Source organism: Chelmon rostratus, chromosome 21, assembly GCF_017976325.1.
Source record: "Chelmon rostratus isolate fCheRos1 chromosome 21, fCheRos1.pri, whole genome shotgun sequence".
In the NCBI taxonomy this organism is placed as follows: Eukaryota; Metazoa; Chordata; class Actinopteri; order Chaetodontiformes; family Chaetodontidae; genus Chelmon; species Chelmon rostratus.
This window is the reverse complement of record NC_055678.1, coordinates 1,374,782-1,397,170: the sequence shown is the minus strand read 5'-3', so window position 1 is coordinate 1,397,170 and position 22,389 is coordinate 1,374,782. Positions and strand designations below refer to the sequence as shown.

At 44.5% G+C, this 22,389-nt stretch overlaps 1 protein-coding gene across 2 annotated transcripts; it reads right to left on the bottom strand.

Annotated features, from left to right (window-relative positions):
- Positions 1-904: 904 nt before the first annotated feature.
- On the bottom strand, positions 905-21,599 carry LOC121624918 (transmembrane protein 150A-like). Of its 2 annotated transcripts, none has more exons than XM_041962893.1 (8): positions 21,265-21,599; positions 19,816-19,894; positions 17,118-17,165; positions 15,505-15,591; positions 13,860-13,927; positions 10,399-10,526; positions 3,310-3,487; positions 905-2,453 (listed from the first exon to the last, which is right to left on the bottom strand). In XM_041962893.1, exons 2-8 carry the CDS (start codon positions 19,878-19,880, stop codon positions 2,206-2,208), a joined length of 822 nt encoding a protein of 273 aa, XP_041818827.1. In that variant the 5' UTR covers positions 19,881-19,894; positions 21,265-21,599; the 3' UTR covers positions 905-2,205. The 2 variants fall into 2 exon arrangements, with proteins under 2 accessions (XP_041818827.1, XP_041818828.1); XM_041962894.1 differs by having other exon boundaries at positions 19,816-19,889.
- Between the last annotated feature and the right edge of the window lie 790 nt (positions 21,600-22,389).

Here is a 22,389-nt window from a genome sequence, read left to right as displayed (position 1 = left end):
AAAGTTGTCTGGGGGAGTAAATGGTCGTATTTAATGCTACAAATAAGGTCCAGGTTGTAAAAAACTAAAGTTATCCTTTAATACTGTCGATGGTGGCGGAGTTTTACTGTAGATGATCTACAGCCTTTAAAAGTCTCAGTGAAGCCTGAAAGTCTCTTTTTAATCGTCTTGTTTCAGTTTTCAGCATGAAATCAAACCTGTCCCCTGAATCTTCAGGATAAAAACGTTACTGTACGTATTATTAAAGCAACGCCGAGACGTGATCACACACTGAGTTTGGGAGTCAGAGTGATAGATGGCTGGCTGTCAGCAGTGTGTCGGCAGGTTTTAGCTGGACAGTCTGATATCTTTAAAGCTCTTTAAAGCTGCAGGTAACTGTAGTTTTTAGACGTCTTTTACTTGTATTCTTCTAAATATACGATTCTCTTCTCTCCAAGTCATCGTCCAGGTTTTATATGACATTGAGTTTTACATTGTTTGGTATTATAATAAATGACCTGCAGACACTTGATCTACACAAAAAGACAAAACAAAGCCGATCTCAGACGGCGGAGAAACAAACCAAACCTTCAGTGGGAATTAGAGGAAATGTAAGCTAACCTGGTAGATGTGTGGCGGCTAGTAAACAGTCTGCAGGCAGTTCGGCGCCACACGGGATGATTCAAAGCCTTCAGAGATCGTTAAAACGTTACATTCAAGACAAACATTGGAGCTCGTTTTGTTTTCAGTGAGACATCAATACGTTTTCTTCCAGTGTTCATGTTTGAGATAAAACTGAAGTTTCATGTCATTCGGTACTAAAACATGAATTTTATCAAGATCTGCAGATACTTGCAAAGCAAACATGAGATATGAAAATGAAGACATTTCAAATGACTCATAACTGGGAATCAGAAAATCCTGAATGAACATTTATTTCTGTACGATAGACAGCTGGCTGCAGGCGGAGTGTCTGCAGCTTCCGAAGGCTTTAAAGATCTTAACATTAATGCATTCAGTAGAGACTGACGGGTTTACAGTTCTAGAGTTTTAGTAGGAAATCAAAGCACAAACCTGTTTTCTGAACTTGTTATAATATTTTCTTTTAAAGTTGTTGTTTGAGATGAAAGTGCTGTTTAAGTTTTTCATCATTAGACACGAAAACAGTAAATTTTATCAGGACCTGCAACAATAAGATGTAAAAACCTGTAAAGCTGTAACCTCAGAGATCTCTTTCTGTGCACATCGTCTGTCTTCAGTCCTGGAAAAATATGTAAATATGAGCAATAAAACATTTTGACAAGAGGCGTGATTTCTTCTTTAAGTCTGCGAATAGGAAGAAAACCACATAAAAAAAGAGGAATTAATCTTTTTCCCCCATTTGCTTTAATTCCTTTGTTCTCTGCATTCGTAATGAAACGTATCTGTGTATAAAGAAATACAGCATGACGGCATCCCTCCTCAATAAACCGCTTGGTCCCATTAAAACTGTCATTGTTGCGAAGAGCAATGAGTTTTTGGCAAAGAGCTGAAGTGAGATACAACAAAATATACAGCAGAGCTTATCTGGACGACAGGAGGCGGCGACTTGTTAGAGTGGATATTACAACTGGAAATATAAGATGAGCTTACATTAAAAACCGTCCAACAGGAGGACAGACATCATTTTGAGCCAAATGTTTTAACGAAGTACAACAATTAAACCACATTAATAAAAACAGATCATTCTCAGCACGCAGTAACTTTCCATCTATTGTCGAAACCTGTAGAAACCTTCACCTTACACGTGAGGTAAAGAGCGAGAGCTGATTATGTAAGAAAACTGAGTACTGAGTATGAAACAATACAGAGCTCGGCGTCCAAGCGTCTAAACGCTGAAACAAACCGCCCTCTGCTCAGCGAGGAGCGACGACCTCCCGGCTGATAAAAGGCACCTCCAGCCAAGAACTCAGAGAGCGATTGTTTCGTGAGGAGGATTAAAGCAAACGGCGAGGTCTGTGCATGTGTGTGTGCACGTGTGACTCCGTGCTGGCCTTCGTGTTCAGAACAGGCACTTACATTGTTGTGCGACACTGTGCAAAGCAGGAATGAAGTCTCTGCTCGGTCTTTGGTCACAGCTGAGTGCAGCAGCCGCAGTGAGCGTGAGGGTGTGCAGGATGCAGCTTCCAGGTGGGCCCACGCGTTGCCCTTTGACCTCCAGGGGTGCAGAAGCACGCTGCGGCGCGGCTACAGCATCGAGAAGCTCTCTGTCTGGTGGTGGCTGGAGCCGCCGCCCACCTCTGTCTTGTGCTCAGAGGTGGGGAAGCTCTGCACCGCCCCTCCTCTGGACAGGACCATCAGGGTGTCCCCCGACATGCCCCCGAACTCGAAGGCGAAAGTCCCGTAGAAGAGCATGATGAGCATGCAGTAGATCCACTCAAAGATGGCGGAGGCGTGCTGCAGGGCGAAGCTCTCCTGGCAGAAGAAGACTCCACCTGGGGATCAGAGGTTAAGGAGAACAATGGCTGCACAGCAGGAGGGAGGGGAGGTCAGTGAACGCACCGAGACACAAAACACAAAGCCGGAGTCCAGACGTCTTTCTGGGTGTTTCTGAAGACGTCCGTTTATTTGTCTTTCATGTTTGTGTGGTGAGAGTACTTTCACTGGGGGAATGTAACTAAGTACTGCTACCCAAATACGATAGGTACTAGGTAATCTGAGGTACTTGTACTTTGAGTCTTTTCATGCAACTTTCTGCATTTACTCCGTTTACTACATTTCTTTATCAGCTTTAGCTACTTTACGAATTAAGATTTCTGCATATAAAACAAGAAGAGTTTATAAAATATCATGTTTTGTTATAAATTAAATGACCTCACAGTGAAGACGAGTACAGCTGAAACCATCAGTTGATTAATTAACAGAAAATTAGTTGTTAATAAATATTTTTTGCTGTAAAATCATTTGATGTTTGAGCTTCTCAGATGTTGATTTGCTGCTTTTCCTCTGAGTGATCTGAATGATCTGAATGTGTTTGTAATAATGTGGCGCTTTGGGGACATTTTACTGCACTGAATACTTTTACTTTAATACATGAATGTACTTGAAGTACATCCTCCTAATTATGCTTACATACTTTTACTAAAGGAGCATTTTTCAATGCAGGACTCACTCAAACGGATGTCATACTGTCTCTTCTCCAGCAGGGGGACATATAACACAGTTTACACACAACCTGTGAACCTGCAGGAGGATCAGAGTCAGAGTGTGGACAGCCAGCAAAGACGCCGCTGCACACACTGCAAACTGATGCTACGTTAACACAGAATTGCCGTCATGTTGGCAGGATACTGAGCACCAGGGCGATCAACGCCAGCAGGGCCATCCCCACACGCAGGTGGCCCACTCGGTACTCGTCCTGGGTCTTGGCCAGCCTGTAGGTCAGAGCCGACTGCAGACACACGAACAGCATGCTGGAGGGGAACGCCACGCCAGCTCCAACGTAGTGGAGGACTTTGGCAAAATCCACCTGGGAAAAAACAAACACACACTAAACACTTCAGATCTCTGGGTAGTCTTTATCCTCGGGGAAAATGCATAGTTTGAGTCTGGTTACGAATTATTAAAGTTGGAAAGGAAGCAGAAATTACGTTTCACTGATCCTGAGAAATATCTTCTCTGGACTGGATCAATATTCATGGTTCAAAGACCACGTAAATGACTGTTCTGTGTTCGTTTTCCACCTGAATTTCCCTGTCTGGGATAAAAAATAGGTTTACCTTGACCTTTGCCATAGAAGTGCTTCCTAGACTGTGCACACACACACATGCATGGAAATGACAGCTAATCTTTCCTAAGGAAATCTAAGGAAACACCGGGCAAGCTGTTGAATGTGGTTTTGAGTAAAACGTCTCATCAAATATTTGATGTATTGGCTTGAGATTTGGTTCAGACATTCATGATCCCATCAGGATTACTGTCACAGCCTTGGTGACCCTCTGACTTTGCATGCAGCGCCACCATCAGGTCAAACGTGGTAAATACTATATCTGCTAAACATCAGCTTGTTAACATTGTCATTGTGAGCATGTTAGCATGCTGATGTTAGCATTTAGCTCAAAACACTGTGTGTCACAAAGGTGGCTGCAGACTGAGCCACAGATTCTGATGGACATTTTTGTCTTCTTTACTCAAATAACTGTCTCATCTGTGCTGTATCTGAATATTGATCTGGTCCAGATGAGCTGTTGCTTTGTGTTACTAATGTACTGATTAACCATCTTCTTATCCCTCAGAAAGAAAAAGTTAGGCCTCAACCTTCAGTCTAAATGTCAACAGGGCTGAGCATTGTTTCTTCTGAAAAAAAAAAAGCTGATAAAAACACAGATGACACACAAACACATGACGGGTCTGTGTGACCCAACACTCACTGGCACTCTGGATAATCACTGTGACAATATAATCTGACAGGCAAGGTCACAGGACAGGACGATCTGCAGCAGGAACGTACAAGACGAGAGGGGGAGAAAAGCCGTAATGATGCCAATTTACAAAGGCAACGAGATCACACACACACACACACACACACACACCAGCTGGTAAGATGATGACACATCCTGAACATGGATGACAGAGGTGCATTGTGGGGGCACATCACAGCTGTTTAAGCTGTTTAATAACAGAGAAGAGACATAAAGAGCAAGTAAATGCAGATTCTGCTTGATTTATGTGTGTCGGCTGGTTCAGAAGTTCTTCTTCTTCAAATTTGCAGTGCGTGGATGACAAATGCTTTTTCTGACATGTAACATTTGTCATATCATACTTATACAAATACTCATACAAATTAATGTTAGTCTGATAAATAAATAGAGATGCTGTATAAATTGCTGCATTATTAATCATAATCTTTAAAATCACACTTGATATAAGTTGAGAGAGACGTCATACTTGAGATAATTACTGTTGTGCATCTTCATTATAAAGAGTGTTTTCTCCTACTGGCTCATCGAATATTTAATGTTTGATTGATCAATCAAATACAGATTTAATGGGTTTCTTTTACCTAAAAAACATGCAGAGGAGTTTTTGTGTTTTTCAGCCCTAAAGAGTGGCTGCAGGTACGTCTCCTGCCTATCAGAGAGTCAGGCAGTAGCCTGAAAGTAGCCTGAGAGGCGAAACCCAGGGCAACAGTCATTCATGTAACCCACAGTTTGACTTCATTTTAAATTCTTCTGCAGATCCCAAAATTTCCAAAAAACACTAAGTTTGACAGGTGTGTAAATATGTGTATAAACTGATACACATCACATCTAGAACATTTACATTTGATGGAAACGTGCAGCCATGTGAGCTCTGATTTAGTGGTTTGAGACCTTTGGCAAACTCGGGTTGAAGCCCCTCTGTCACGGCTTATCTGCATCTTTTCTCTAAGAGAGAATGTTGGTTCAGTAGAAGAAGTGCAAGAAACATGCGAGTGGTTTCACAGCGAGCAACAAAATAAGCTGACACACTGACGATGATAAAAGAAGTTATTCTACAGTGCGGTACGTACGAGTTAGAGTAGTAACTTACGTAAAAGCTGTTAAAAATGTGGTCAAATCACTTCTAGATGATCCCAGAACGTACTGGGCATGGACTGGTACTGGTTGGTATGTCTCATGTCTGCAGCTTCTCATTCATGATTCCTGAAACTCAACATCAACACTTCATCTCCGAGATGTAAACAGCGGCCTTGGCGTGTGCGGGGCTATTTATCCCTCAAAGACTCCTGCCATGTTTACTCCGAGGCAAACACTGAGGTTCATTATGTAAGACTGAGCAGGGGCAGGGAGGAGGGCCCTGCAGCCAATCAGAAAGAAGAGGAGGACCACCCTTAACCGCCGGCGGGTGGATTGGATGACGGACCCCGAGTTTGCCCCGTAATGCAGTTAGAGGGGCCCCGACGTTCACAGACGGAGCAGGAGAACCTGAGCTTCACACACTGCAGAGGGCCTCCAGCTACACACTGACAACACACAGCCTCAGTATGAGCACATCCACCTCAAAACAGAGCTGATGGATGTGATGTTCTCGAAGTTCACTTCAGAGGAAAAGCTGCAAAGACCACCTGAACACGAGCTGCTGAGCACCAACCAGCAGACAGCACAGTTAGAGAGCAGCTGGTGAACAAAGTGCAGCATTTAGCAGCTAAAGAGCCAGATGTGACACTCAGGAGCTGGTGGAGACCAAAAACAGAGCTAAAAGAGAGAAAGAGAGACTATTGGACTCTGATTCATCAGGCGCGCACAAACTCAAAATTAATGCTAATGTTGCTCCGTCACAAGCTAACAAGTTCATCATATCACCTGAAACACACAGTGTGTCATTTCTGCCACTCTGAGTCGCCCAATCAAAACAATGAGAGCAAAAGACGGAGTCTGACGATGCAGGCGTAGCGTGGGATCATGGGAGTTGTTGTCTTCATTGTTAAACAACCACCATTGCTGATGAGAGTCTATCTGATGCGACTCAGGCAGAAATGTTTACAGACGAGTTCATGCATTAAAGTTTTATTTATGTTACATTTGGTCACGTTCTCCATGTGGGATACTGCAAGTACACATCTCAATAAAATATATAACACAGGTCCAGTCGTTTTGAGATATTTTAACGCACTAATGTTACATATTACACCTTTAAAAGGTGATAATATGTCCGTGGTGTTCAAAACGTGTTTCTGCTGCCCCCATGTGGCCAAAAAAAGTTATTAGATTTGCAGGTTTAAGTAAAGATAGTGATACTTTTTATGCTCATCATATGTTTTCTATCTAAAACCTCAACCTGCAGCTGTCAAATAAAGACACTGGAGTAAAACAGTAGAGTGTTTCCTTCTCAGTGAAGTACTTCAGTACTCATTACAGTACGTGAGTAAATGTACTTCTGTTCTTTCCACCACTGCACATGCCTGAACACATAAATGTCAGTGTAAAATTCAAATGCTGAACGACATTCCTGGCAGAAACCCCACAGTTAACACATGTTTAGCACTAGATTTAACACAGGCACCACCTGAGGCCTGTGCAGGTGCGTACCTGTGCAGGTGTGTGCCCATGCCTACAGTACGTTCTTGTGCTTCCAGGGGAAACACACACATGCACATACTACACATGCTGTAGCTCTTCTCTGCTGTAAACCTGCCTGTTTTTGTCTCAGCAGTTAATTCAAAGCAGTCTAGTTAGAAATGAGCACAAAAGGCGACCCTCACAGCGAGCGCCGCCACAAAACAAGACGAGAGCGCCGCCTTTCCACGACGTGCCGAGTGCACAGCACTGACAGGCAACACGCAGCCAAAACCACTTGTTTTCAAGAACACGCTACCACAGAGAGGCTGCGAGACGATTTCCAGACTGAACAAACACAACATCAAAAGAGATTTGATTTGCTTGGACGGTCTACAAAGTGCTGAGAGGCGATCTGCAGGGGGGCAGCACATCAGAGGGGCTGACACAGTGTGTGTGAGTGTTATACAACCAGCGGCGGCAGATCAGATTCAGCCTCCACGACGGTCCACTCAGCCCAGTCCATCACTCCAAATGAACCAGCGTCCCAACAACGACTGAAGTGACGCTCAACAGCAATACACTGATGATTTTTGTCATTTTAGAGCGTTTACAGCATCTGTCTCATCCATCTGTTCATCCATCTGTTCATCCATCTGTTCATCCATCCCACATTAGATCAAGTTCTGGGTGCATGAATGTCGTTCTTGGTGTATTTTGCATGAATCTGGTTCTGCTGTTTCTTGGTCTCAGATCTAAATCTTCTGTTCTGTGAGGATCGAAACCTGCCCTGAAGGCCCTGAAAACACAACAAAAGTACTTCATCATGATGAGTTTATCTTCTCAGAGTTTTGAGTTCATCCTCTGGACAGCAGGTACGTGTTCAGTCAGTTTCATGTCTGACAGACACTTGACAGCCAATGATCTGTGAGAAAAGGTTTACCTGTATTTCTGTCTGTGGCCACAGAAAAAACAAATCGTCTCTTCCTATCAAATGAAGGAGTGATGACGTGAGGAAAGCCGTGTTTTGGTGCCATGTTTTGAGTCATGTAGCAGCAGGTGTGACAGGTGTGAACTAACATCAGTACAGATGATGCCCGGCAGCAGATCTCTGCCTTTAGCTCAGATGTTTGTTCGAGGGAAGCAGGATGGTGTGAACTGCTTCTCTAACGTTACCTCTTTATGTTACCAAGAGGCCACAGAGACCCTCTGCTTTCAGTTGCCATGACACTGACCCACAAATCATGTAAAGTCTTATCTAAGCAGCGAGGCCTGAACAGTGGATGAAGTCTGTGTGTCAGAAAAAAAACATTAAATAGAGAATAAAGTAATATTAGATCCTCACATTAATTATGAAAGGCAGAAAAGAAGAAGCTGGATTGGTGTTCTAACAGATTTTAACATTTCTTCTTTCCAAAAGCCCCCCACCCCCCGCTGGCTGTAATTGGATCACACCTGGCTACTCTACAGACAGGATCAAACATTCACCTCTATTTCAAAGTAATTGTGATCCACAAAAGCAGGAGGCGGCAGAAAATCACCAGCAGTGAGATCACAATCTCTGCCTGTGAATGAACACTGGTGAGAAATTATGTAAGAAATGATGTAACTGTGTTTTAGAAAATGCAGCACTGCAGGGAGCTTTATCTGTTCACGCATTTGATTGTCTTATGAAATCAACCCATAATTAACTTTTTGAGCTTTTGTATCGTCTGCTTCAACTTTAAACGGACCATTAAAAGTTTTATTCTGACACTTTTGGGACATTTTGAATTCCTGATTCCTCAAAAAGTGAAATGAACAAACTAACAGATTCCAAAAAAAGCTGTCAGACTACCTCTGCATCTGCTAATACCTGGAATCAGTGTCACTTTATCAACCACATCTACAGTCAGTGGCCAATTTATTAGGCACACCTGCACAATCTATTGCAATTCATAAATCAGCTCTGCCATAAACTCCACCTTCACTGAGGTCACGATGTTCAGTGTTTAGTGACTGTCTGAAATGTGTATAATCAATTATAAGTTGGATTTACACACAAGCGAGGGGCAGAATATTAGAAACTCCTCTCGGTATAACGACGTCCAGCACAGCACCATCATGAGCTGTGACCTCAGTGCTAAATAGTCTAACTGGTGGCTAATTAACATTGGCTCCTTCCTCTTGCAGTAGAAGTATTTTTATACTCTTTGTCATCGCTATTTTATATATTATTGCGAAGCAAAACACTTTTTTCTATTTATTTAATTTCTTTAATTATTGTTATTGTTGCCCATTTGCATGATTACACTGTTCTTATTTGCACCTTCCAACACTGCCCCCCCCCACCCCCTTTTGTTCTAAAGAGCTTCTGTAACAGTAAATGTCTCCATTGTGAGATTCATAAAGTCTTATCTTATCCTATTATACACTGAAATAATGACAAAGACAGCGCAGCCATGCTAGTAGCTTTGTGTGGCTGCATTTAGGCAGAGCTAAATGCTAAAGTCAGCATGCTAACATACTGATGTATAGCAGTTTACCATGTTCAACATTTTAGTTTAGCATATTAGCACGCTAACATGTCCTAATTCACAGTATATAGAAAGTACATGTGCGGCTGCTGTCATTGGCTTTGCATGTATTTTGCAGGTTGTATTAAATCTGATTCGACGCCGCAACTCAGCCTTGCTGCCAGTTTACCCCAGTGGTCCATTGTGGTACTGCAACGGTGGCCCAAAAAGCTTTTCCCCATAGGACACCATTATAAAAGACACGTCTGCTCACATGGATCATTATTACTACTTGTGCTAAGAATTTTTAATACATGAAGGTTCTATAGATACATAAATATAAATCAACATTCCCAGAGTCTCAAAAAGAAGCTCTTATATGTGTGACATCTTCCAGTTCTTACAATACATCCATGATTACTGGTCACAAAAAGTAATTTAAATTTAAATTTAAATTTCGACCTGATGGTGGCGCTAGATAAGAGGTTATCACCAAATGTCATGAGACTCATTGCCTGTATGAAAATTTTGAGATATTTCGGTCTGGATGAAGGTGATGGATCAACAGGTCGATTGATCAGAACTACAAGTGAGGCTAAAAAAAGGGAAAACACCTGAAGACCACATCAATCCACCACATTGTTTTCTACTGGTGACCCTGGGGCCACTGTGGGGCCCCGGACCTCTACGTAACAGACCTTCATAGCTGAGTATCTATGAACAGGCACCAACATCAATAGTCAGTAATAGATTACTATTAGCCCAGAGAGTAAACAGTGTGTTGTTGTTGTTTTCACTCAGATAAAGTGACCTGAGAGCAAAGATCGATATGTGTGTCAGCTGATAATCTGCCTCTAAACCAACATCATCTGCTTCACAGCGATCGTCGGGTCAACGAGGGTGATTACCTGGAAGTTTCCCACCATGATGAGGCCGGCAGCACAGATCCAGGCGGTGGAGAGCCCGGCCGTGTTGAGGATGCAGTTCTGGTGCTTCTCGATGACGTGAGCGTAACGCAGCAGACCAATCAGCATCACTGAAGGACGGCGAGAGAAAGGACGACACGTTTCATCACACAGATGAAACCACTGAACCAGCAACACAAACACAAACTGTGGGTCACACCTTTAATGTTTGGCTCTAGTTGTTCTAAAGAGAAGAAACACTTCACAAACGTCCACCGCTCATTGGCCGTTGGTACGATGACGTCGTTTCTACTCTCATTACTTTTCTAAACCTCCTTGTGTTTCTCCTTTTTGAGACGCTGACATTTACCTGATGTCACCCACTGGTTTTTGGACGGCCATGAAGTCTCCAGTTTGGCATCATGGCCGTCGCCACCGGATTGTTCATGTGCAAACTAATAAAAATGAGAAATTACTGGCGCCCTTTGCTCTCCCGTTAAAGTGAAACTGCTGCAGCGAGATCTCAGCGCCGCCTCTGAAACAAAAAGCGATGACGCTGCAGATCTGTGTGAGCAGGTTCCTCCTGTACGTTTAGGACCCGCTTCATCAAAGCAGTTTCACGCTGCTCATCACATCTGGTGCTCATCACGCCGCAGACCGCAGACAGCAGCTGCTCTCGCCTTCATGCGGCCCGTCCAGCAGTGACCGCGGCGGTCAGTTTTCGATGGGCGACTGTGTGCAGAGATAAGACTCCCCGTGTTGGCTTCTGGGTTATCTGAGTGTTTCACCGGCTGCGGCGCAGCGAGGGATCGGCTTTCTGATCTCACCACACCTCGAGTTAAACAAACCGCCTCCAACATAAACCGACTATTGTTTATGAGAGCACAATAAAAAGGGAAAAGCTTTTGATGTTGAGGAAACTTCCAGAGTGTTGAGCTCGCACACGGCGGCGCAGTCGCTTCCACTCAGAGCTGACACCATCCGTCGATTCATGGTTCGTCCACCGACAGAAAAGTCACTGTTTTCATCTTCAATTCACGGTTTCAGACATTTTTTAAGAGTCTACATTCTAGCAGGTCTGAGAGCACAGTGGTGCTTTGAGCTAAATGCTCATGCTAGCATGGCAACATGCTCACAATGATGAATGCTAAATGCTAATGTTTAGCAAATGAAATGCTTAACCATGCTCCATCCATGTTATCTATGTGCCATCTTAGTTAGCATGGTAACATTTGCTAATTAGCTCAAAATTAGCAAATGCTAGCAAACAAGGCTGCAGTTAGACACAGTGGTGCTTTGAGCTACATGCTAACCGGCTGACAATGACAATGCTAGCATGCTGATCTTTACCAGTTATAATGCTTGCAGTGTTCACCACCTTTGTTTAGCATGCTAGCATGTTAGCATGTTGTTGCAGTAAACACAAAGTACAGCTGACTGTCGTCAGATTTGCAGATGTTTAGTCAAAAGCCAGAGTGTTGGACGAAGCTAAATTCTGACCTGTTGATAGATTGCGCTGGATGAAAAGTCAGGTGATCACCAGAGTTAGCATTCATGATGCTAGCATGGCTAAAAATGCTGAACACTCCTCTGAAATGTGATGATTTGCTGTGTTCACTGTCACATATGACCGTAAACTGAATATGTTTTGCTGGATGGACAAAATAAGCAAACTCAGGACGTTAGGCTCTGAAAATGTGACTCTTTTTGTACTAATTTCTGACTTTTATGAAAGATGCTAATGATGAATAATTGTTAGTCACAGCCCTACTTTCATGTGACTTAGTCCTTCACTGTCTGACCTGACCTTTGACCTGGTGGGTCACCAGCCGCTCTCCAGGAGTTGATGACGTCACCGCCTGTCTACAGCACACAGCTCGATTACGTTGCCGTACGACATTCAAACGTGTGAACATGTTGCCAGGCTGCCGGACCGCGAGGCCGAACAGCACCAGTCTGAAGAACAACACAAACTACCTTCAAACAGTAACGTATGAGCTGCCAACTGATGCAGCATTCCCGCCTATTCTGCACATTAATCTTTGAGTCTTGGTCGTGTGAAGACACGAGGAGCAGCGGGACACTCAGTGATGTTAGATATACCGCAGACACAGAAGAAAGCTGAGCTGCGACGGGTTAAAGGTCCCCAAAGAGAAACTTTAACGAGCAGGTGTGCCTGGTGAGAGGTCACATACATGAGGCCTCAAGGTTCAACCATTTATTGAAGCATAACACACATTTGAGTGGATTGATTGATTGGATCATGTGACCATAGTCACAAACTATATTGTTAAAATCATCCATAATTTTATCTCATCTCCGACAGACGTGCTCACTCCTCTGGAGGAAAATGCTGACGACAAACAAACTGAGTTGTGATGTTGCCTCAGTGCATGCAGTGCTGTGCAGCGTTCAGCTGCACTGACGGAGGTTTGCAGACAGCAGCGTGTCGTGCTGAGATAAGCCTGCAGCAGCACTTCACTCTACATTCATCCACCCAGCCCGGTTCCTGCTGCATCAAACAAAGAGATCTGAGGGAGAAGTTACAAACACCACCTCTGTGTCGGTGTTATCCAGTGATCGCTCCAGCTTCACCAGTGCAAAGGCTCAAATTTGGTCTTATAAAGTCACAGATTTCGACTACATCAGAGTGCAAATAACCACAATATTCATCATCTAACCTGGTTTTCCTGCCATCCGTTATATTTCCTGCTAAGCTTGAGGTACCAGGTGCATCAGACAGTCCAGCAACAAATTAATTTTCCCCTATTCCTCTCCACAGTAAAACTGGATCCCATTGGACGCTCAGTGTGGAGGCAGAGTCGTGCATTTGGAGTTGATTTAAGCTGCCAGTATGCTTCTTAGAGCCGACACCATGAACGTCACCCAGGAGAAACCTTCAGAAACTGCACCCCATCATCCACGTGTTTAAACGATATACTGATTTTCAGCCTTAGCTGAACTTTCTGATTTTCAAATCAGGGTCGTGGGCGCCACTCGCCAGCAGCTCTGCACAATGTTGAACTTGAACATCAACCTTTGAGTTAATACATTCCAGAGGACCAAAGCTTGTCCTGCAGTTTACATTCTCAGGTTCACGAAGCAAATAGAGAAAAAAAAAAAATCAATTTGCAGCTCGCTGCACGCTGGGCAATGAACCGGGAGTCAAACGCCCAAAATAAATGGTTTGTGGCTTTTTTAAGTCGTGGAGTATTTGCCCTCATGGTCAGAGGGTGAACGCTCTTGAAGTATAAAAATGCACCATTCATGGCGTGGAGAAGAGTTTCCTTTCAGAGGGGGTTGAGGCGGGACCTGGCAGTGCATTCTGGGGAACAGAGCCTCGGCCGGAGCCGCGACAGCTGAGAAAACAAGCCCGAAAGCCTCGTTCAGCCGAGAGCTGCACGTCGGTAAATGTGTGTGAAGGTGAAAACAGCTACGCTCTCTGGACTCACACTGATACTCACCCATGAAGGAGCCGGTGCTGCAGATGAGGCTGAAGAAGCAGCTTTCAGGTGGGAGAGTTCCACATTTACTGCAAAGAAGGCAGAGAGGACAGGAGGGTAGTTAGTGTGGCTGGCCTCAGGCTCAGTGGGCTAAAGTGCAAGTTCAGTCAAGTTCCTGCAGAGTTCAAATCCGATCCATGACCCCCCCCCCCACGTCCCCCCTGCTGGCCCTCTTCCACTGTGCTGCTCTCTCAGGCAGGAATTCCTTCAGAATAGTCATGAAAAAGCAGCGAAATGTGTTCTTACTTACTCTGTGGCATCGAAAGCATGCCAGCACTTCCCTGGAAAACGGTTCAGCGGACGAACGATCGTGATTGATTTAAAATGGAAAATAACGGAGTGACTGGGAGGTCGAGGACAGACTGACGCTCACATCTTCATCTGTCCATCACAAGAACAATGCCACGAAACTAAAATGCGACAGCAGAACGTTGCTGTGTTTGAGCTGAAGGCGTCCACAGCCGCGTTAACCCCTCGCTCATCACGCTGGCTGTCACATCATGTGTTTACATTTCACCGCTCAGTGTGGCGGCTTTTCAAAGCTACACACAACACGAGCTCTTCTTCCTGTGGAGGTGAAGAGGGCGACCCCCGCCTTCCACTGCGAGCCCCAGTCGGGCAAGTGTGGACTCATCTGACAACAAAGTGCACCGCAGCTGCTGCAGACTTTAAATCACCTGATTCACCTCCACTGGACAAACTGCTGTTTCCTGTCTGACATGTTTGTCTTCAAGTGCTGACGATCAAACGCATTAAATGACCTTTTCAGACCGGGGACATGTAGCATGACTTCATCTGTCATCTGTCTGTTTAACGTTCCATTCAGACACAATAACAGAGACTAATTAAAAACGTTATAAAACCAAAGAAGAAGAGTGTTTCTGCTCTCTCTCAGGCTGCAACACTCTAACCCTCTTCACCCATCGTCATAGAGCAAAAGAATATCTGACGATGCACAAGCACTGAATGTCAGGTGTTCAGGAGTTTTATTCCTGTTACAGCATCTCACACGCTGCATTGTGGGTGAAGCATTTTGCACGATATTCATACGCATTGATGCAGTTCACACGAAAGAAAATTTAAAAATATAAAGAAATATTGTTGGTTTCTGCGCCATTTTTTAAATCTCTTTAGTCGCAGCAGTTTGTTTCCTACTTTTTATTACTATTATTCTACCAAAACAGTTTGTGATTTTCTTTGTGCTGTTTCACTGATTTCTTTTTTAACAGGAGCTGGAATAAAGAGATCATTTACTGTTGAACCCAAACAAAGCCAGAGCTTCCAGAGCGTCTAGAAATGAGTGGAGGAAACCACGGACCACAGCAAGGCTCGGTCACAACATGCGTACAGTGTGTGTTCTGTACGGCTCCAATGAGATTTGTTATTGCTGTGAGAGCAGAAAGAGGATCCTCAGTCAGTTTAGTCGCTGATTTACCACCACGGTCTCCAGAGAGCGCTCCGACGGCAGCGACTCAGCGTGCCTTTGTTTAGTTCAGTGAAGATCACATGCAGGATCGTTTCATAACAGGAGAGTCACAGGTAAACACGCAGCAGCACTCTGACTGAATGACTAACATACCTGAAGGGGGGGGGGGCACTGACTGACCTGATGAGTGGGATGTTGTCCAGAGTGCAGCACAGAACAGGACCCCTCTGCAAAGGAAGCTTCTCCTCACAGGACGCATTATAAAGCCTGTGAACACACACACGGAGATGCGTTCACTTGCCTCAGCGTGCAGATAAAAACACTGAACGTTCAAACAGTCGGTCTGGGCCCAGCTGGACTCGCTGAGACTCATCTCAAAGTGGTTCAAAGGTCACGAAGAAAAAACATTTCAGGTCAGATCTGGACTTTCGGCCCCTGAGAGCTTCATCGTGGTGCATAATAAATCTAAAGTAAGCAAACGCGTTACAGCTCTGTTAATGGTTGAGCATCTGCCCGCACATTCATTGCATCATCATCATCATCATCATCATCATCATCATCATCATGCTCGAGGCAAACAACAGTAGAAAATTAACCCAAAATGTTTTGGGTGAAATGTCTCTTAAATAACAGTTAAATGCTTCACTGATTAAAACTGTGAGATGTTTCGGGGGTTTTCACCTCGTATGAACTCGATGAAGATTTTCTCATCGATGTGGAAACGAAACGAACGTCACAAGACAATCATTTATCTTTGTAACTGTTTTTTAACGTGTGTGAGAGCAGTGTGTCTTCATTTGCTCTGAGTTTGAGACACGTTTACCTTTAATGCAAATTCTCTAAACTGTCTTCATCGCAGTAAAACGAACTATCGTGTCTTTTCTAGAAATGCATGAAAACATCTAGACTTAATGAACGAGTACAGGGTCCTGCACCAGGTGAGAAGGCGCTGAGCAGGTGATTTTAATCCATGTTGAGGTTCCACATACCACAGAGGTCACGTGATGTCAGAGATAAATCCAGCTGCAGCCCTGAAACCAGTCTGGATTTCTCCTCCTTCGTCTCAATCTGTTTGCATTCTTTCCTTTGCTGAACTCCTAAATCTCTTCCTTTACACACTGTGTCAACACTTGCAGCACTTTATTTTCCTGATGTCCACTCCTCATCTCCATCGCTCCACTCCTCCTGCTTCTCCACCCTCGCAATGTTTGAATTAAGACTGACAGGAAGTGGGGAGTGGGCTCGTCAAAGGCTGAGAAAAGATTCCTGGTGCAAAACAAGCCCGCTGTGAACAAGCTTTTTCTGAACCGATGCTACACTCCAGCTGAGAGAGTGGTGTTTCAGCTTCCACAGTTTTCAGTTTCCACAGTTTTCAGTTTCCACAGTTTTCAGTTTCCACAGTTTTCAGTTTCCACAGTGGGCATCTGTGAGTAATTGTTCTTAATCAGTGAGTAAGTTTTGAGCACCTTCTTCAGAGAAAGCATGTGTTTTCTCTCTGTTTTGCGCTCCGTCCACACTAAACTAGAGTCTTTCAGACCCATAAAATGAGCTTTTCTCCAGCCTAAATCAGTATAAAACACTGGCTTCCTGTTTTACTGTTGACGAGGGAAACACGCTTTGGGAACACAATGACGTAAATCACTGTTTTATGCTGCAGCGTTTGCAGGCCGCCTGTCCTGTAGTATACATGTCCTGGTTGGGAGCTGTTTGGGCAAAATTAGCTCTTTTGTATGTAAAATCGCTCTAAAGTGATGACATCACAGCATCAGTGTGTGTGTGTGTGTGTGTCGTACCAGTTGTGCACGGGGCAGACATGCTGGTTGTACAGGGCCATCGCATATCTGTAAAGTCAAAGAATAGAAGAGTCTGTGGTCAAAGAACTGAACGTGAACAGAAAGGCACAAGATAAGACACTGTTTGGATTATCAGGACTCTGATATATTATTACTGTTTGTTACTGTTTGACACAAAACAAACAAAACGGAGCACTTGAACGCACCGTCACATACAGTATGTTTAATGACAGTCGAGGCATTGACGTGTCTCACGGTGGTGCTTTCACAGGCCGACGACGCTCATCTTCGTCGAGCTGCCGGCTGTGTTTTAACCAGCACTCTGACGTTAGAGGAGACACAGTAACCGCCTCCAAAAACACACAGCCGGTCTGCAGGTCTGCAGGTCTGGGATGATCCATTACACGCACACAAATACACCATGAATTACATCCAGAAGAGGCTCAAAGTTGATGGTCAGTCGATGCACCAGACGGAAATATCTCAACAACTATCAGACGGATTTCCATGAAACTGTCTCCAAACATTCAGGATCCTGTCCCTATTTGGACCAACATTCAGTTTTCTCTGTCCCTGTTTGGACCAACATTCAGGTCTGGCCACGTTTGGACAAACAGGGACAGAAAGGACAAATATTTCCTTCAGGATGAATCGTAAAAACTCGATTTTACATCTAATTTCAGTTTGTCCAACATTTTGGTTTTTGGCTGAACAAAACATGTCATCCCCATTGACTTCAGCTGTGTTTACTGCTAGCTAGCAAATGCTAGCATGCTAACGCGTTAGCTAAGATGGTGGCATTGGTAAACATTATTCCTGCTAAACAACAGCATGGTAGCATTGTCACTGTTAGCATGCTGATGTTAGCACTGCTAGCATGTTTGCAGACTCTTTTATTGCTCTTCATCTTATCTGAGACTTAAACACATCAAGAGAAATGAAAATCAGACGTGAGGGTTTAGGAGCCTCGACTGATCTCTGATAACGGGGGGACACTCCGGTCAGAAGAATTGATCTGTAATGAACGGTGGCAGAGGGGATCACAGCGTTTTAGCTTCTGTAGCGCTCGAGTTCAATCATTTACTTGGCTTTGGTTAAAACGTTAAACCTGGACCCTCTGTTTCTGGGTCGGGCAGATCGTCAGAGGCGGACAGGCGTCGACGTGCCTGAGGAACAACGGCTCGGCGGGATCACAGGCTGAAGCTTCTGACAGGAAAGCTTCGGAGAGCCGGCGTGAAACATTCTTGCGCCCACTTCGCGAAGGTGTGAAGGGCTTCTCACAAAAGGAGACTGTGTCACCCGTCTCACACCGAGGAGAGAAAGGAAGAAGAAGAAGACGGAGACAAAGAAGCAGTCACACGGTCCAGAAGTCAACGTGGAGAAAGTTTAGGTGACAGATTAGTGAGGCTGTATTGAGGCGTTCAGCTCAGTGGATATCGCCTCGGCCTCACATTAACAACAATCACTGCAAAGCAAACGTTCAGTGAATCCCCTGAGAAATAACTGAAATAATAAATGAAATGTAATAATGAGCCGCCGGGTCGCTCTTTACGTCCACCTGAGTGCTGATATCAGCCGACACAATGGAGCGTCTGTCTTTATGATCACATCGCTGCCGTCCTGACCTTTCTACCTGAACTCAGGGCAGCTTCACAGGACAAACGTGAGGAGGAGGAGGAGGGTCCCACAGCAAAGGCTTATTTTTCATTAAAGTATTGCACAAAAAGAGCTGGGGGGAATTCCACGACACAGATTAGTTTAATGGTTAAGATCTGCAGCCAAATTATCCCATCTTTTAGTCCAGAGTTCAACATAAATATGAAGCGACCACTGGTTAGCTTAGCTTAGCATAAAGACTGGAAACAGAGGGCAACAGCTAGCCTAGCCCCGTCTTGTCCTCGCTGTGAAGTTGCAGAGACTGGAGGAGGAATAACCCTGCACAAAACCACAAACTGCTGCTTTTGAATGAACTCGCGCTCCATCTCAGGTTTTACCATTTCCTATCAGACCTAAAACACAGCCAATTAAACATCACTGAGCTCTGAAATCCCGACGTTAGTTAGATGAAAAATTGATGTAAGAAGCTGAAACCAGAGGTTGCTATGCTATCTTAGCACTAACTTATCATAGGATTATACAATCAAGATAACGTGTTAATTAGTGAGCGTTAGAGGTGCTGGAAGGCGGATTATGTTACCTTCACACAGAGCGAGGCTAGCTGTTTCCCCCTGTTTCAAGTCTTTATGCTAAGCTAAGTTAATATCTGCCATCTTTAGCTACATATTTGAGTGTTTTTCAAATCTATCTGCCCTGATTCTTTTTGTTGGATCACTCTGACAGATGCCGTCTCTCCACCACCCGTCGGATGCTGAACGCAGTCAGCGGCTCTGCTTCCTCGAGCCGTTAGCGGCTGCCGCTGGGCTGCAGATGTGACCGCCGGGGGTACAAAGACGCAGAATCAGGGACAAACAGACCAGAGAGGAATCTCAAGGATGACTCTTCTCCGAACAACAACGGCAGAATAAACACTCTCTCCCTCCAAAAAAGGGAGAACGTTCAGGAACTCTGTGCAGCCGGCGGAGGTCATCCTGCTCGCTGCAGGGATACCAGGCGGACACACAGACACCTGCAGCACTTTGTACACCACAGTTTGTCTACAAATGTTCAGAAGAAACACAAGAAAGTTCGTTTCACTTACACAACCCAGATTCCAGTGATGGTGAAGACGGGCAGGCTGACAGGAAGGATCATCCACAGGGACATGATGGAGGTCTGCACTGCAAACAACAAGCGGCCTCATCAAAGACCTGCAGGACTCGGACCAGGCCAGTAGAACCACAGCATGTGGTTCACATACAGAACTAAAACAGTCCTATAACAGCTGATTAACTGAGGCATCAATAAAGTTTCTGTTCCAGCTTCTCAGATGTGACGGTTTTGTTTCACGTCATTTTAACCTCAACGTCTGAGTTTCAGGCTGTCGGTTGACGTGAACGAGACGTTTGAAGACGTCGGTGATCCAGAGCTTCATCGACAGTTAAATTAATAATTAGCTACAGTCAGACCACATGAGAACAGATCAATAGGCTCAGAGACACTGTTCTGTTTCTGATAATCTACTGATTGATCTTCACAGAACAAATTAAAGCTGTGGTCACTGCAGCACGTTGTTCATCATTAACCTGCCGGGGGGCCCGGGTGCTCCTCCTGACCCCCGGCTCCTGCCCTCGCTCTGCACGCAGAGGTAGGATGTTACCTGGCTGCAGGTTGAACAGTTAAATTAAGCTCTTTCATTAAGGGCCCTGTGACACAACAGAGGCAGTGAAGGTTTGACGATGAGGAGGGCTGAGAAATGTTTCAGGTTCCTTTAGCCAGAGCTGAGATGATTAAAGAGTTTTTATCCAAACAAAAGGTCCCAAAAACCCTCAAATTACTGACTTACAACCAAACAAGACAAAGAAAAACATCTGGTGTGAGCAGCTAACGATGAGACAGCTCATTAGCTGATAATGTTCTTAATAGTCTTTGCTTGTTTTGTCCTTTTCAGGCCACCGTCGTTCGAGAGAAAGAAAAGAAGCAAATCATCACATCAGAGCAGCTGGAACGGGAGAATTTAAGGACTTTCTGCTTGAAAAGAAACTTTGATGATTCTTCGTTTGTGTTAATGGACTCATCATCTTCTACAACATCACACTAAATGTCACAGATAAATAAAATCTCCTCAAATGACCACAGATGGAAATTGTCTGAAATATTGGATTAACAGAGGAATTAAAGAAATCTGAGTTGTGGTGAGTTCCTGATGTCCCAATCATCCAACGCTGATCACAAAACATGAAATATAAAAACCCAGAAAAGCAAACTGCTGTGAAAACTGCTCAACATGAAAAACAGACAGTTCAAGTTGTCCTGAATGAAAACTTTGCTTGTTCCCATCATGTCTGTAGTTCTATTAACAGAGAGAAGACTGTTATTAAAACTTTATCTGAACTATAAACCGGATGCAACATCCTGATGAACCTGATGAAACTTTCTTCCTTTACTCTGCTCCGGTTTACATGCACACGCTGCTTGTTTTCACCTGCCCATGGCTCACCTGGCAGTGCTTCTCATGCACACAGCCCACGGCTCCTCAGCCCCCTCGTACCTGTCGTTTGCTGGGTGGGAAAAGCTTCAGGCTCCGCTCTTCATCTCAGCTCCTCCAGACTCGGAGTCCCCGCAGCGGCTGCTCTCTGGATCACATCAGGACCGGGCGGTGCGCTCTCAGGCCTCCATTCATCAGCCGGTCCGGCTCTGCTCCGTCTGCAGCCGGGTGGTGCTGGGCTGAGGTGGAGGCTGTGACTAAACTCCTCCCAGGACGCGCTCACATCTCCCCCCTTCAACACACTGTTTGTGCGGCTTTAATTCGCTTCCCAGCCGCCAGAGTGTGGAAATTAGTGCTTTTCTCGTGTTTTATTATCACGTGTGAGCTTTTAAACTCGAGTCTTTGGACTTTTCCAGAGTTTCAGTGTTGACCCGTGAGGATCAGCTGCAGATGTTGTTGTTTTTATCCATCACGGATCATTTTGTTCTCCGTCTACTTCCTGGAAACAGATTTCACAACCGAATAGCAGAGAAGTGACACAGCACACAGTTACTGCTGAGATATTACATTTCACCTTGATTTTCTTCCTCAGAATAACTTAAACTGCTTTCCAGGAAAGTGTGTGTGTGATGCCTTCAAGTGCCCTCCGTAAACTCCTGTTTGTTTGATGCAGATGCGGATGAGCGTGTGTGATGTGAAGGTTTGCACGCTATTAATCCACTACCTGTGAACATGTGTTTGCAAACAACTAGTCCAGTAAAGTAACTAAACTAATTAAAACCGTTAAATCAGTAAAATGTGTTGCGATCGACAGATTTAAAATATTAACACCATTTGCTATTTGCATCTCACCGGAGCAAGAAGATATAGAGAAAGTTTGTCTCAGGTTCATTATAGTTTTCTAACTTTGGGTGAAACACATCAACGAGACAAATGTCTCATTATTAGAGCTGTTAATTGAGAGACCTGCAGTTCAGAGTTACATTTTCCTGACGGCACCTGAAGGCAGCGTCACGTGGCTCCTCGCGTGCCCCACTATGCAGAGGTTCACACAGCTGTTTCAAATTAAAGTGTGTGTTTAAATCGGAGATAAACGGCGTCTGTGCTGCTGGTTTACAGTGAAAACAATGAAGACCAGCTTCTGCCACACGAGGGCGCTGCAGGCTTCATATTGCGCCCTTCAGTCTG

Excerpts from the sequence above, each read along its gene's own strand:
- LOC121624918 (XM_041962893.1), bottom strand. The coding sequence starts at position 19,880 with ATGTCCCTGTGGATGATCCTTCCTGTCAGCCTGCCCGTCTTCACCATC. Across the intron at positions 15,592-17,117 it reads GTCTGCCCCGTGCACAACTG|GCTTTATAATGCGTCCTGTG; the intron begins GTACGACACACA and ends GTGTGTTCACAG. Across the intron at positions 13,928-15,504 it reads GACAACATCCCACTCATCAG|TAAATGTGGAACTCTCCCAC; the intron begins GTCAGTCAGTGC and ends CCTTCTTTGCAG.